Source organism: Trachypithecus francoisi, unplaced genomic scaffold (assembly GCF_009764315.1).
Source record: "Trachypithecus francoisi isolate TF-2019V2 unplaced genomic scaffold, Tfra_2.0 Lachesis_group0, whole genome shotgun sequence".
In the NCBI taxonomy this organism is placed as follows: domain Eukaryota; kingdom Metazoa; phylum Chordata; class Mammalia; order Primates; family Cercopithecidae; genus Trachypithecus; species Trachypithecus francoisi.
This window is the reverse complement of record NW_022681453.1, coordinates 23,065,329-23,081,436: the sequence shown is the minus strand read 5'-3', so window position 1 is coordinate 23,081,436 and position 16,108 is coordinate 23,065,329. Positions and strand designations below refer to the sequence as shown.

The window sequence follows — 16,108 nt, the reverse complement described above, 5'->3', positions numbered from 1 at the left end:
TGGCAAAAGTCTGCTGAAACAATGGAGAGGGGCGTTGGTGAGAAGGCAGGGCTGACTTTTCTATTTAAAACAGTATCAATTGGTTGCCTGGAGCCAAAATTTAAGAGTCAAACAGGACAATGGATGACAGCTTCAAAGTACAAACTCAGGACATTTGAGCATCAGATCAAGTTCAGAAATCAGGGCAACTTCAAGGCTTCATTTTCAAAGCATGTGAACCTTTAAATGACATTTGAATTGGGGTTTATCCCAACGGTTGCTAAAAAGAATATTGTTAGTAGTGAGCAAGAGGTCACAGCCCGTGCTCCCTATGCCCAGGGGAAATTGTCACTTGCCTAGTGTATATACCATTGCTGTCTGAGGTTTCAAATCCAGCAACGTGAAACCACAACATGGAAGAAAACATCTTCAAAGTTCTTTTTTTTTTTTAAATTTATAACCAACATTCATTGAATGCTTATCATTTCCAGGAGCCACACCACGCATTGTTCGTATCTTCTCTCTTCATTCTTCACCATTACTCTGTGAGGTGGATATCGCTATTCCCATTGTATAGCTGAGAAAACTGAGGCATGGAAAGATTTGGAAACTTGCCGAAGGTCACTTATTTTATTACTGTCAGACTCACAACTCGAAGCTAGTCAGTGTACATAGTTTTGCCTTTAACCACCAGGTTAGACCACCTATGAAAGCAGTCATTGAATAATGAACATATATTAGATATTTCCAACTCTAAGCGGAAATCCATTTCTACTTGTTTTTATATGAGGATGCACTGAGGCAGTGTGGGTTCTGGGAAGATTACTGTCTCTGGCTTTAATTATAAAATTGTTTAACCAACTATCCAACTATCTATCCAATCAACCAACCAACTACCTAACCAACCAACCAATGAGCCAAGCAACCATCCAAGCTACTGCCCTAACCATCAGCCACTTGTCCAACCATCTGTACAATCAGCCAACTAACCAACTAACCATCCTCATTCCTCTTACTGTAAAATTGGATTCATAATTATACCCACTGTGCAAGTGAAGAGCTTAACATAGGGCCTCAAGACACTGATCAATCACTATTACTATTGAGTTGTGTTGTTCTTGAGCTGAGCATTCCAGTAAGACAATAAATGTCTCAAAGACATGGGAGAGGCTTGAGGCCCACTTGACTATCCTACGAAAATTATCCCTGAACTTGCTGAAAAGGGTGTGGACCATACAACTTTACAGAGTGTTCTTTCCTAAGGGGAAATTAGTTTTGATCTGATGATCACAAAAACTTGGGCTTCTGCAGAAAACTTTGCTGACTGGCCTCTTTTTTTTTTTGATACTGTGACTCATACAATGATTATGATTTTCTAACCAGCAGCCAGATCTTCTGGGACCTAGCATTTTGTTTTAACTTCATCCTGGACTTCCTTTTATATTTCCTTACTTGTTTTTCCTTTGTCCACTTTTTTGAAATCTACTTCCTAATCTATGTTTTCTGGGTTGAAATTGTTTGGTTAGGATTTCTTAAGTCCTCGTGATAACCAGAAGGAATATAAATATGTGACTATTTATAAGGTCTGGTTTACATATTGACTGCTGTTTCGCTGATGCAGAGAGAGAAAGGCTACCTCAGGAGAAGTGAAAGTGAAAAGGCCACCATGCTTCTGCCTGCTCCATGGGGCAGAGGGTATGGGATGGTATGGTACAAAAACACAAGGCAGATGGAAGCACTTTGGGTAGTGGCACAGTTTCTTCTTCCATTGTGCATGTGTAGGATTAAAATCCCTCCTCCCAAAAGACAGAGAGAGAAAGAAGAGAGGAGAGAAGAGGGAAGGGGAGAAGAGGGGAGGGAAGAGGAAGGGTGGGGAGAGGAGGGGAAGGGAGAGGAGAGGAGGGGAGGAGAGGGGTGTGGAGGAGAGGAGAGGAGAAGAGAAGAGGAGACAGAGAGAGAGAGAGGACAGGAGAGGAGAAAGAAAGAGAGAAAAGAAAAGAGGAGAAAAGCGTTGTAGGAGAGAAACAGTATACTAGAAAGAAAAATTCTGAGTTTCAAAGTTTTTAACTCCTAGATTTTTTGTTTGCTTATTACATGAAGTTAGCTGAGTCACTTAATTTCTCTGATCCTCAGTTTTTCTTATCTGTAAGATGGGTCAACAAGTCCTACCTATTTCACAGGTTACAAGGATGGAAAGAGATTAAGGCATGTAGAAAAAGATTTGAGAAGTGTAATGTGAGCTTCAAACAGTAGGAGTTTGTATTATTTCCCACAAAATGTCAAAATTCCAATAGTGCTGTCCATGAGACATTTAAAGCACATTTCCAGCTGTCATAAACTGCTGGGAGGAGGGGAATGACAACAAAAAAGAAACAAAGCAAATAAAGCAAATGATTATTTTTTTTAGATTGGCCCAGTGCAATGTGTCAACCTGGCCCTGTTTATAAGGGCATTCCCTCGGTCATAAAGCACCATCTGTCACCTTCTCTCCACAGGGGTAGAAACAGGACCAGGAGGCCGTCTTACCTCATCATCGCAGCTGATGGAGCATTTGCCATCCAGGGAGGCACACTGTGAAGGCAAAAAGCAGAGGGAAATGTGTTACTATGTTCCTTGGGCATCCCAGTGTCTGCTGTGGCTGCCACTGAGCTACTTAAGGACAAGCTATCCAAGTCATGGGCTAGAATTCAAATACCCAATTTCATTGAAAAGGAATGCTCCATGATGTGTCTGGTCTACCATCTCTGGAATCAATATCAATTCCAAATAGTAATGTAAAATAAAAGATGTATGAAACAGTTGGTGGGGGGGCAGGCGCTCACACCTGTAATCCCTGCACTTTGGGAGGCAAAGGTGGGTGGATCACTTGAGGTCAGGAGTTTGAGACCAGCCTGGCCAACATGGTGAAACCCTGTCTCTACTAAAACATACAAAAACTACCCTAGTGTGGTGGCAGGCGCCTGTAATCCCAGCTACTTAGGAGGCTGAGGCAGGAGAATCACTTGAACCAGGAAGGTGGAGGGTGCAGTGAGCTGAGATCGCACCAGTGCACTCCAGCCTGGGCAACAGAGCAGGACTGTCTCAAAAAAAAAAAAAAAAAAAAAAATTGAGGGGGGAGTTGGCTCTTTTTTATCTACTTTATGTTGTCATTAAATAGTAATGACATCTTTTTAAGATTTCAAATCTTTTGGTAACTAAAAATATAATTATGTAATTATTTAATATAAATTCATTAATTCTCAATGACTTTAAAAAACCCCTGTCTGTCTGATTAGTTTATAGTTTCCTGAAGTATTTTAATTTAAGGGATGATAAACGATTCTAACATTTATTCTTGGGCAGATGGAAGCAACTTATCAGTGGCCCTTTCTACCAAATTACTCAACAAATACCACCGAGATGACTTAGCACAGAGAGCACAGCAAAAAGAAAAAAATGTTCCCTGGTTCTCCAAGGTAGACCCTGTGAACAAAGAAGTCAGATATATGTCTTGGAGAAACTAGTTATGTAAAGGGTTTCACAATTTTGATAATGAGATTCACAAGTAAGTAACCAGGCACGACCATACGATTAGGAGAAAGTCAGTATGAAAATCACACAAAAGGCCCCAATACTTAAAAGAAAAACTCCTTTGGAAGGTCACTATCTTGATCCCACAATTAAAGCTGTTCCTAGGAGCAAATTCCCTGCTTTGCTCAGCATGTGGTGTCTAACATGCTGACAGCCCTTTATTTTGCAATGAAATGAAAGGTAATCTGAGCAGCCGGCAGTTCTTTTTACAAACATTCATCGGAAATCCGGCACTTTTAGGCTCCAGGTACCCAAATGTGAACACCTGTATAATAACAGTGTCGCTAATGCTTCAAGATGCCGATTATAACTTACCTGTCTGCTGGCAGTCCAGAACTTCCTTTGGAAAAATTCAAGTTTCATCTGAATGCCTACAGCTGGGACAAGTTATAAATAAAACAAGGCATTAGTGATCCCTTTACACAATTATTTAAGATTATCATTGAAAATTATCCATCATGGCAAGAAGCTGATATAAGCATATAAAATAAAATGTACAGTGAAGCATACAACTAAAACATTTTATCTCTCAGGTAAAGAATTCTCAAGTTTACCTGCACTCATAGAACTCTCGATACAAAACAAACAGCACAGTGTAGATGGCTCTAAGGAGACGTGTTACTTTGGCGTTTCTAAAATTCATATACTTGCACCCCTGCCCCATCCCCACCCCAACACAACCTGAGAAGAGGAAAGAAAAAAATTCAAAAGATCACTATTACGTCAGTTCCTGTATCAGCTATTACTGTTTGAACTTGCATGTCTAAAATGTGTACACTGCATGTATTTTTGAGACGTAACATTTGAAAAGCAGTTGTCATGAGGCTGGTATTCAGAAGTGAGTCACTTCACTATAATGTGACTTAGTTTAACTGGCCTCCTAGAGTCCACATCTCAAGGTTCTTCTCTCCCATGGAACTTTGGTAAAATTATGTAATTTTTTCTTTGTCTGTGAAAAGCTTCCTAAAGCAACCGCGAATGCTAGTTCTAGTGACAGAAACAGCCAAAAAGAGAAGAGGTTAAGAATGTGACTTGGAACTTAGGGAAGTGAAATTTAGTGGAACCTCAAAACTATAACATGAGGAAGTTCATCTTATTTTTCTCCACGAAGCCCAAACCACTTGAAAGACTTGAAACCATCTCAGGAGGTACAATGGAAAAACGGCAAAATGCTCCTCAGTTGGTGGGAAAACTTGAGAGGCGTTCGGCAGAATGAGACTACAGGAAATACTGAATTCCCTGGAGCATGTCATTTACCCCAGCGCAGTTTTGCAAACTTTAGTCTGCTGCACACAACCTCCCAATTTTTGCCATATCTGCATACCACCAATACTCTTATCTATTTTTCCACATTTCTTTCTTTTGCTTAAAGACCTACAGTAATTCAACCTAAATGACACTGGAACACCCATCAAAAGAAATACACAATTGTAAGGAAAAAAATCACTTAAATACTCTTAAAATTTTGCGTGCCACTATATTGGACCTCCTATTTGGGTAATCATAGTTGTGCTGGCTTCAGGAACTTGGAGATTCATAAAGGTCTTGAGCTGTTGTTACCCTGATAACTATCAAGGGCATTTCTACTTCCTAAAGAAATTGTTGAAGCAAGCCCTGAGAGTAAAGGTTAACTGGGTGTGTACCTTGGGAGAGATTTGCCATCTGTGTTTGGACTTAGGATTTCAGACTCTAGGATAAAGACTAGAGCAGTGCATGGCTGTAATGTGCAGAATGTGAAAACCTTCTGAAATGCACCATGTCGGTGTCCCAGGATCATTCTGCTCTGCCCTTAGTGTCCTTTGTTCTCTGGAACACAACTTCCCCAAGAATGAGGACCTGTTCTTGCTCCCTGCTGGACCCCTGCCCCCAGCAAGATGCTGACTACACAGATGACCCATCAGTATATGCTTGCTTTTTAAAAAAGCTTCCAAGTGATATTATAGTCTGCAGTTAGAGAGAAATATAGAAGAGTAACAGCTGTGTGAATTGTTTGTTTGTTTGAGACAGAGTCTCACTCTGTTGTCCAGGCTAGGGTGCAGTGGTGTGATCTCAGCTCACCACTGAGAAAATTTTTCTTTTGTTTTCATGGAGAAAAATAAGATGAACCTCTGCTTCCTGGATTCAAGTGATTCTCATGACTCAGCCTCCCAAGTAGCTGGGATTACAGGTGTGCACCACCACACCTGGCTAATTTTTGTATTTTTTGTAGAGATGAAGTTTCACCATGTTGGCCAGGCTGATCTCTAACTCCTGGGCTCAAGTGACCTGCCTGCCTCAAACTCCCAAAGTGCTGGGATTACAGGTGTGAGCCATGTGGCTAGCTTGGGTACGTTTTATAAGTGTCCCAGATGATTGCCATGCACAGCCAAGTGGAGGATGGCTTTAGTAAATCAGCTGTTGGGGATCTACTGTGATGTAGGCCACTTGGCCAGACTATACAACACAAGCTGTTCTTCCCGGCATTGGAGGACGTTTCAGAGAATGCCTGAAGGAAGCTGATCTTCAGTCTGATGGCGGTTGACTGCATTTCAAATAAATCTCATCTTCCAAATGCCTGACAGGCCAGGGTGCAGGATGCGAAACAGGGTCCGGGCTGAACTCTGATCAGATGCACTGGCAGGCGGGGGTGAGTGCTGGGCTTGGAACAAGTATCTCCGGTTTCACCAAAGACAGGCAGGGGCTGGCTGAAAACTGACTTCAGAGGAGAGGCCTCGAAATTGTTGTGACAACCAATAACTGGTATCTAAGAGGAGGGTGGGCAATGAGTTCATGTGTCCTCCTCTGTGTGCCCCTTTACAGCTCCCCTCCCGCAGTGCTCCCCGGCCAGCCCCCGCCAGGCTGTCAGGCAGAGAGTAAGGCTAAGGCCACATCTCAGAGCCAAGGGCAAGCTGCAAGGCCTTACAGGGTAGAGCATCAGGACTGCATGAAAGAGTCACTCCAGGGTAGCCTTTCCATGGTGCTTCTCCCTCCAACAGCCCAGAGCTGTCTTGGGCCCACCTGTCATCTCTTGAGCTTCCATGAGTCTCCCGATGCCCTTTCGGAGACCCCCACCCCTGTTCTCTGGTTGAGCCCTCATCTTCACCTCCCTGATGAAGCCAGCTGCTCCCCTCTGGGTGTTTATCCATCTCACATACTTGCAGCCTGCTCTCATCTGCCCCTGTCGGTCCCTCTACCCCAGCTCCTTGGGGTGCTTTCATCTTTTCTCATGAGTCAGTCCCTCCATCCCATTAATCATGCAGGCTGCTTCTCTCTGATCTCTCTCCAGCAGGCTGCATCCTCGTCCTGGTCCTGATGCCCTGAACTAGACACTGCTTCCCTCCCTCCTCACTCACACCCCTGCCTGTGCCATGAAGTTGTTGCCCAAAGGCTCCTGGATAGTCCCGGCTGCAATTGTTCTGCTAGTTTTGACCTAGCTGTGCTCCTGCTGGCTGACCTCATCCCCTTTCCAGTAACACTGGCCCCTGGCTTCCTGTGGCATATCTGGGGTTTGCAGTGTTTTACCCATAAGTTAACATACTCTCCTATGAGTAAGAGACTCACAATTTCATTGATGGATCAACTTCACGACCATTTGTTCAGTGGGTACTAACCTCTACACTGGGTACTAAGCTCCCTCCATGTCCAGCTGAGGAGTAGATCCATTGTAAAAGCTACACTAGAGGCATAAAGAACCAGAGCATACAAAGAATGGGGCTGACTTGGCCTGGGGGGCACTGGTGAGAGCTTTGTGTAAGGTGAGACATGGAGAGCCCACTCACAGAACAGTAGGAAGCTAGGGAAGATGGCAATCCAAATGGAGGAAGCACGAAGGGAGGGAAAGGGAGAGAACCTTTTTAAAGACCATCATTTGTTCAGAGGCTTGAGAAGAATGGGAACGGGGACCCCGTTGCTCAGGCTGAGGTCAAATGGCAAAAGGTCTTGAATGTCAGGCCAAAGCTTCAAGAGTATCATGTAGGCCAGAGATTGGTCCAATGGGCAAATCCAGCCTCTTTTTGTAAATAAAGTTTTCTTGCAGCACAGTTGCACTAATTGGTTTGCATACTGTCTATGACTCCAATGGCAGAGCTGAGTAGTTTTAATTGAGACTGCATGGCCCACAAAACCTCAGTTATTTACTATTGGTCCTTTACAGAAAAAGTATTCTGACATCTGCTGTTGGTGCCATTGAAGGTCTTTAGTATCGAAGTGGCAGGACCAGGTTTATATTTTTAGAAAGTCCACTCTGAAAGCTTGCAGAGGAAGTGCTAGGGAAAGGGTCTGTAAAATGGGAAATGGGAGAATGAGTGTAAGGGATCGAGAGTAATGGGATTGAGCTAATTATTTCTTAAGTGTGAAAATGATTTAAAGTGCAAAAAACAAGGCAACAAAAAAATAAGAATACCCCTCTCCCCCAACAGACAAGCAAATAAACAAAAATACTTAAGGGAATCCTATGGCCAGCTGTATTTAGAAAAACAAATATATCACCTGCCACAAACAGAAGTGTAGCTTCCTTTCACTATTTTCCTTTGTTTTGGTCCACATTTTTCTTTTTCGACCTTTATCAGAGAAAACACGACTACTTCGGTGAGTCCCACTCTCTCCTTTCAGCTCCCACATAACCTAAATGGAACCTGAGACATTTGTCAAGCCCATCTATTTTGTTCTTTCAGCAACATTTCAAGCCGTAACAGTACATTGATTTAAGTTATCCTTGCTAATTTAATAAGGAAAACAAAGACAGCAAATGCTTTTGTGAAACTCAAGTCCCAAGGAGAGTTACAGAAAATAAAATCACCATTCCTGGGGTTTGTAATATTTTAGACAGTCTAGAAAATCATCAACATATTTCCCTGGAGGTCACAGTGCTCCTTCAATCTGATTACAGATGCCCCAGGGCTCCCTCCCTGCTGGGAATCTTCATCACATAGATAGAGACAAAGTCCCTTTACACAACTGCATCTGTTGATATTTTACGCACCACCCAAGAACACAACCAATCCAGAAACTATTATCCCATAGGATCCTTCCCAATGTGCCAGTACGGGGTGAGCCTCCTAGGACAGTGACCCCAAGATGCTGGGAAAGTCTTTGGAAATCAACAAAACAGCAAAATTATTGTTATAAGAATTGTCATCTCAAAGAGCCCAGAATCTTTTCATATGAAATATTCAGGCATCTGAAGCACTGACGTCTCTTGAACTATCCATGTGACTGTTCTCACAACTCCTCTCAATACTCTAAGAAGGCTTGACTACAGATATCGAAACTTCAATAAAGGATCTTCCTTCCAGACTTCCTCTTTTCCCAACTGTTTAACTTCCTTCCTATCTACTTTTACCCTCCCTTCTTCCAGTCCTTTCTCTCATGTTTATCAGAAACCCAGTATATGCTGGGTGATAGGTGTATTGACAAAAAGATGTGAGAGACACAACCGCCAGGGGTAGAGGCCTGGGGAGAGCAGTGAAATCACCGAAGAGAGATTCACACTTCAGCATCCCCAGAGCTGACAGAAATGAACGCAGGGCATCATCCAAGCTCCAAAATACATAGACCATTTGATTTGTAGAATGCCAGTGATCAGCATATTTGAATCTAGGGACAGGCTAGAATGCTCTGATCCTGTGCTGTCCAAATTGGTGGCCGTTAGTCACATGTGGCTATTTAAATAAAAATTAATTAAAATTACATAATAGTCATAATTCAGTTCCTTAGTTACACTAGTTAGATGTCAACTGCTCAACAGCCACAGGGGGCTAGAGGCTACGGTACTGGACCATGCAGATCTAGAACATTTCCATCATTGCAGAGACTTTTATTGGATGATGACCAGTGATCCTAGAAGGAACCATAGAAAAGAACTGGACCCTAGCACTCCTTAAGGATAGAAGGTACAGTTCTCCACAAACCTGTTCATACTACCACTCCCCAGAGGTAGAAGAAATGACATGACTTAGGTATAGGGGGTTTAGAGCAAACAGGACTGCCAGCATGAGACAACCTGGACTTGCAAGGGGAAGTTGGTAATGAGTCTGAACGAACCCTAAAGAAATCAATGCAACAACCACCCTCAAGATTTATTTATTTTGCCTTATAAAACTTGAGACTACAAATTACATTTGCAGTGCTATTATGTTTAATGCATTCAAGATGAAATCATGCATGCATCTCATATCATGTTAATAGACATGCATTCAAGTGTAATCTGAAACTCATGAAATAACAATGTTACATATAAAATTAGAAATAAAACAACTTTTTTCATATTGTATTCATTTAGAAATAATTTTCCCTGGGGTTGGCCTCAACTTGCAACATACTGGAGGGGCACAGATCCGGTTTGTAAAATAGTGCTCACTATACCTGGCACACAAGCTCACCCAAACACCCCTATTTCCATTTGTCCAGCCCTCCAAGTGCATACAGTATATTCACATACACACAGAGAGCTCATCCAAAAGGCAGAAAAACAATCCTGCCACCATCAGTGAACTCCAGTCAGGAATTGTTTTGCTGGGAGAACTGATTGCAAACCCTATTTTTAAGATCACTGCTGTGTCCCCTTGGGCATGTCACTGTACCTCTCTGTCTCCACCAATAGAGTTGCACCAGCTCTAGCTTCTGAGCAGAACTTTTGTGGGACAAAAATCAATGAGAGTAAATAAAATCATGGGTATTAAAACACTCTAACTAGTTGACAGCGTTGTCATCATTCATGTTGTGGTTTGCTCCTAGAGCTTTTATTCTTTATTCTTGTGTTTCATGGCTAATATATCTTTCATGCCAATCATGTTGAGAGTGAGCAGAAAATTCACCTATGACCAAGGCAAACTGTCCACTACTAGGAATGTTCCTTAGAGTGTTATATCAGTGAGTAAATGCATGACAAAGTCATGCTATCAGCCAAGCAGGCTCTGACAGAATGAATCTTTTACCTTCAGGATTAAGGAAAAGTGTGCTACACCATTCAAAACCTGTGCTATGGTTTGAATGCTGCTCTTCTCTGAAACTCACGTTGAAATTTGACCCCTAATGCAGCAGTATTACGAGGTGGCACCTTTAAGAGGTGATTGGGTCCTGAGGACTCTGCCCTCATGAAAGGATTAATCTATTAATAGATTAATGGGTTAACAGATTAATGAGTCATTATGAGAGTGAGACTGGTGGCTTTACAGGAAGAGGGAGAGAGACCTGAGTGAGCATACTCAGTCCCTTCACCATGCGATGCCCTGTGCCTCTCTGGGACTCTGCAGAGCCCCCACCAGCAAGACCCTCACCACGGGGGGCCCCCTGAACTTGGACTTCTCAGCCTCTGAGAAGAGGCTTTAAGAAGTGAATTCCTTTTCTTTACAAGTTACCTTGTTTCTACCGCTCTGTTAAAAGCAAATGAAAACAGAAGAAGACGCCCTGTCACTCACCCCTTCTGGAATTGTGATCACTCATGCATACTCAGGACAAGGTTAGAAAGGTCAGGGTACAGAACTCAAGAAGACTGCTGTCCATGATACTGGTGCCATCAGCTTCCTGTGCACATCAATCAGACCACCTGCCCACAAAACTTCTCAATGACCTGGCTACTGCTGGACAATTGCAAATGTGGACAATTATTTCACTGTGGTGTCCAGGCAGAGAAACAGATTCAAGAGCTGCCTTGCCATTGCCTTGTTCTACAAACAGGATATTTTCTTCCAACAGATTCCATGGGTAGGAATATAGTAGAAAATTGTAGCTTCATTAGAGGAAATACAACTACAACAAGTTAATAATAAATAAAATACCTGCTAAGGATTTCCCATGTATTTCAGCTCTTAGGAGTCAAGTGACTTTTCCCAAAACCCGAATTATACAAATAATGCTCATCCAGATCATCAGCCTCCTAGGTGGTCATATTTCTTAATCAGGGCACTGGGCATTTTTACATGTCTTGGTTAATATCTCTTACCCAGTCTCACCCCCACTTTGACAGTCTCTAAATTTTTATTTCTTTGTGCACCATGGCAAAGATTGCTAGCAGTGATAGTAACAAGGCCTGGCATGTTTGGATTCCAACTTGTCTTAATTAACGGTCAATTGTAATAGCCATTACCCAAGCCACGTTTGTTTAAATGTTTTCTTCTGTTTGTTTTCAAAACAGTTAATTGCGAATAGAACTAACAATGAATCTGAATGTCATTTTTTGGGAATATTTCACTATTAATCCAGGGTTTGGAATAAGGCCACTGTTCTGGAGCATCAAGGAAAATAACTCCAACCTTCTTTACATCAAATGTGAGCCCACTCCAGAGGTCTGTTGGTGTCCAAGATAAATGACTTACCACATGAATAACAATTTAAAACTGCAATGTGAATTAGGACATAACTCATCTGTTAAATATTTCATGTGAAGATGTTAATGAATTGCATGATGGAATGTTGGACAAAAAAGACAACTGAAATCCTGGGACTAATTTGGGCAAAACTGAGAACAGAGTATCCTCGGGAAGATGAGGGGGAAGGAAGGGAAGGCAGCTACACTCTTTTCCCCCTGGGGATCAGGCTGGCAAATTCAAAAGCTTTCTTAGAATATTATAGGCAAGGGAGAATGATCAGCAACAACCTTTGGAGAAATATTTAGATCAAAGCAATATGCATTTGTTATAATCTTGGTAAAGCCTGAACATTAATCTCCAAGCTACGGTATTATTTCAGAAATTAGAAAAAAAAAAAAAAATTCTCACAGCAGCAGAAACACCTCATATTTTAGCCTAGTCTAAGTGAAGAAATATAATGATAAAAGGGGAGGAGGTATTTTAAATGTAACCCCTAAAAGACTGCATATTTCACTTCTGAAGCATTCCCTGTGGTATGAGGGGTTGGTAATCTTTCTTATACATGCTTTTAAATAACAAAGAGCTCCATGATATATGTCTGTGGTGACAGAGATGGAGGAGAAATAGCTCACATTATCACTCCATTGACAAGGCTATAGCAGAAGACTTTCTCTGCTGAGGAGGCCTATTTTCATCTGTAACCATCCCTACCTGCTGCCTGTGACTGGCTTCTGGGCATGTGTGTAGGAAGGCCTGATCCATTTGGCCACACATTTCTTTCATAATCACTTTATTTTTTTTTCCTGTCCTGTCAGAGCTTCTCAAAACAGTCACCTTCGGTAAGTGGAGTAAATGACAATTATAAATGTTTCCTCCATTTGGGTTCTAATTACTTGACTGGATTGATGTTGAAAAGAATTAGCAGGGTTGTGGAATGGAATAATAATTTTCTTTTCACCCCTGAGGTAATCTGGAAGCATTTTTCCAGACTTCATCTGAAGAAACCTGTATTCCCTCAGCTTTCCCAGGCTGCCGGAGCTAGCATCAAATAGTTTTTGTCAAATCATTTTATGCTCACAAAGCTCTTCAAATAATATTATTTCAATAAAATTTGCAAGCCAATACATTTTTAGAGTCAATTCCCACCCTTTCAACCTTTCAGAACAAAACATTTAAGCCTCAGGCTTCATTGTATTTTAATCAGGGCTGCACAAGTCAATGTCCTTTAAAAAATTATAAGCTTCCAAGTTATAGCTCCCTAGTTAATAATTTCTTATTAGGTCACCACCTAATAACAGTTACCAAAGAGACCATAACAAAATTGGGGGTCAAGTTTCTAAACATTTCCAAACCAATAATAGAACAGCCACATATAGTTGCCAAACATCTCTGAGTTGGATGTTTATGACTGTATTTAATATAAAATAGCACTAAAATCTCCACGTGGGCAGTCCACAGAGCTGGAGGGATGCCTGCAAACCCTCTGATTGTCAGGTTCATGTTACAGGGCACGGAGATGGAGAAGAACTTGTCCAAGCACACCCAGCTTCCTGGAGGGACCTGAGTCCCCTGTGGAGCTCCCAAACTCAAATTCCCTCCAGAGCTGAGAGGGAACTGTGGTGAACTGAACACCACCCTGTGTCGCAGTCTCTAGGGAACTGCAGAGCTCAGCTTGGCTCAACTAGTACCTTGTGAAACACAAGACTCAATATATAGACAGTTCATTTGAAAAACTGACAGCACTCTAATAGGATTGCCAGATAATGAGTTTTTTTGTTGATGCAAGATCTTGCTCTGTTGCCCAGGCTGGAGTGCAGTGGCGTGATCAAGGCTCACTGCAGCCTCGACCTCCCAGGCTCAGGCGATTATACCACCATAGTCTCCCAAGTAGCTAGGACTACAGGCATGTCCACCATGCCTCATTAATTTTTGTGTTTTTTGTACAGACAGGGTTTTGCCATGTTGCCTAGGCAGGTCTCTAACTCCTGGGTTCAAGCAATCCTCCCACCTTGGCCTCCCAAAGTGCTGAGATTACAAGTGTGAGCCACCATGCCAGGCAGATAAAATATTTTTGGTTTACTAAATCTGGCAGCTCCAGGCTGGGGGTCATACAGAACATCCCCAGGCAATGACCTCTGGGGTGATCTCTGTTGCATACTTAGCCCTGAGAGAATTGAGACAGTTTGCGTCCTGCAGCTTAACTGTTAGGACTGGGGACCAAAGCCACCTCCATCAACATGACTTTCATGACTTTGCTATTAGTTCTAGAAAATTCTTGCCCAGAAAGATAATAACTATTGCTTTACTCAGGAGAGGTCCCAATCCCAACCAGATCCCCACATTGGAAGACCTGCCCAGCCAGACCCCAAAATGCTGTAAATATCCACCTGGCTTCCCCTTTCTGAGACACTTCTACGACTATCAAGGTTGTATTCTCCCTTACTGCTGTAGGGAATAAACTGACTTTGAGCTAAAAATATTCTTTAAAAAAAATAGAGGGAGGGTCTTGCTCTGTCACCCAGGCTGGAATGCAGCAGCACAATCATAGCTCACTGCAGCCTCCAACTCCTGGGCTCAGGCAGTCCTCCTGCCTCAGCCTCCCGAGCAGCTGGGATTATAGGCTGGAGACACCACACCCATCCGATACATGGAATACTCTGCTGGTTTTCTTGTCAGCAGTTAAACCTGCTTCTTCATAGTATTTATCAATATTTGACATAAAGTAATATTTTATATTATTTATTTATTGTGTTTCATCCCCATCCAACTAGAGGTTGAGGCTCTTTGTTTACTGCTGTATTCCCTGTACCTAGAGAAGCTCCCAGCGTAGCCAGGCACTTGTGAAACACATGGGGTGGTTGAATGCGATGTGGATGGAGATATCAATTATTCTCAGGGAGTTTGCTCTCTCCAGAGATCTACCTCTGCCATCCATGTGGTCTGGACTCTGTCCCAAGAGCAAGAGAGAGCAATGAAAAAGTTCTCAGCAGGGGAGGGAAGGATTTGAGACACAAACAGATTTGTGCTTTGGGAAAATCTACAGGGGAAGTTGCTGGGATGCATGGTTTGTGTCTGGGAGACTGCATAGGGGTCAAGAGTGCTCATCCTACCAGGTGAGAGATGACAGATGGACTTGCATGGAGCAATGGGTACTGGGGATGGAGAAGTATGATCTTGTTTCTAACCCCTCCTGACTGGGTGAAGCCTGGAACCCCTGAGTTTGCCAAAGACCCATCAGTTGCATCTGAATCTGGCCAGATAAAGCACTTCTCCACCAGCCCTTCCTAACACACACACCAGACCTCAAGGCTCTGTCATATTAGTTTGATAAATTTGAACATGCTTTTGCTTCCAAATAAATTATTTAATGAAGCATACTTCTCTGCTCACCAGGTATGTCTCCAAATTACCTAAGACTTATTCCATGATGAAAATCATTTTAGGGTTGGGTGTGGCAGTTCACACCTGTAATCCCAGCGCTTTAGGAGGCTGAGATGGGAGGATTGCTTGAAGTTAGGAGTTCAAGACCAGCCTGAGCAACAGAATGAGACCACATCTCTACAAAAAAAAATTTTTTTTAATTAGCTGGGTGCAGTGGCGTACACCTATTGTCTAAGTTCTGCAGGAAGAATACCTGAGCCCAGGAGTTTGAGGCTGCATTGAGCTATGATTGTGCCACTGAATTCCAGCCTGGGGTAAAGAAACCCTGTCTCTCTAAAAAAAAAAAGAAAATTATTTTATAACGTGATTCATAGGAATATCACATAGTAATAATAGCAGTAGTAATAATAATTAATCCCATTTATGAAGCCCTCTAGTATGTGCCAGGTGTCTGCTAGAAGCTTAAAAAACTTTATTGCTAATCCTAATAACACCCTGCAAACTTGATATTGGAGAAGGGCAAGGGTCATAGAAGAAAGTTATGGGCCTCAAGTCTCCTACTAAGAAGTTACCTTCACCCCTGTTTTCAACCTATACAGCAAAGGCAAAGAGGTTTCCATAACTGTAAGATGTAGTGTGCTCCCGGTGTTCTTTTCTGTCAGATAAAATGCAAACTGGAGGTATCAGGGTAAGTCATTTACTACCTAAACACTGTAGAATATTTGCACCAATTAATGCATCTAAATATTCAAATTGGTTCTGTCTTCCCCTAGGTAATGATGACTGATTTGCTTACGTGATTAGGCTATTACCTTAAGATTACTCTGAGAACTAATTACCTAAACTGGAGGTAGAGTTAAAGAACTCTCCACTAAGAAATAGGAACACCT

General features: G+C 42.3%; 1 protein-coding gene across 2 annotated transcripts in view; it reads right to left on the bottom strand.

Annotated features, from left to right (window-relative positions):
- The window catches only part of CACNA2D3 (calcium voltage-gated channel auxiliary subunit alpha2delta 3), a 967,057-nt gene that overhangs the window by 101,313 nt on the left and 849,636 nt on the right, over positions 1-16,108 (bottom strand). For both annotated transcript variants that reach the window (XM_033210152.1, XM_033210151.1), the window contains 2 exons: positions 3,865-3,926; positions 2,506-2,550 (listed from right to left, as the gene is read on the bottom strand). In XM_033210152.1, the coding sequence (XP_033066043.1) occupies positions 2,506-2,550; positions 3,865-3,926 (107 nt within the window). The remainder of the gene's footprint in view (positions 1-2,505; positions 2,551-3,864; positions 3,927-16,108) is intronic.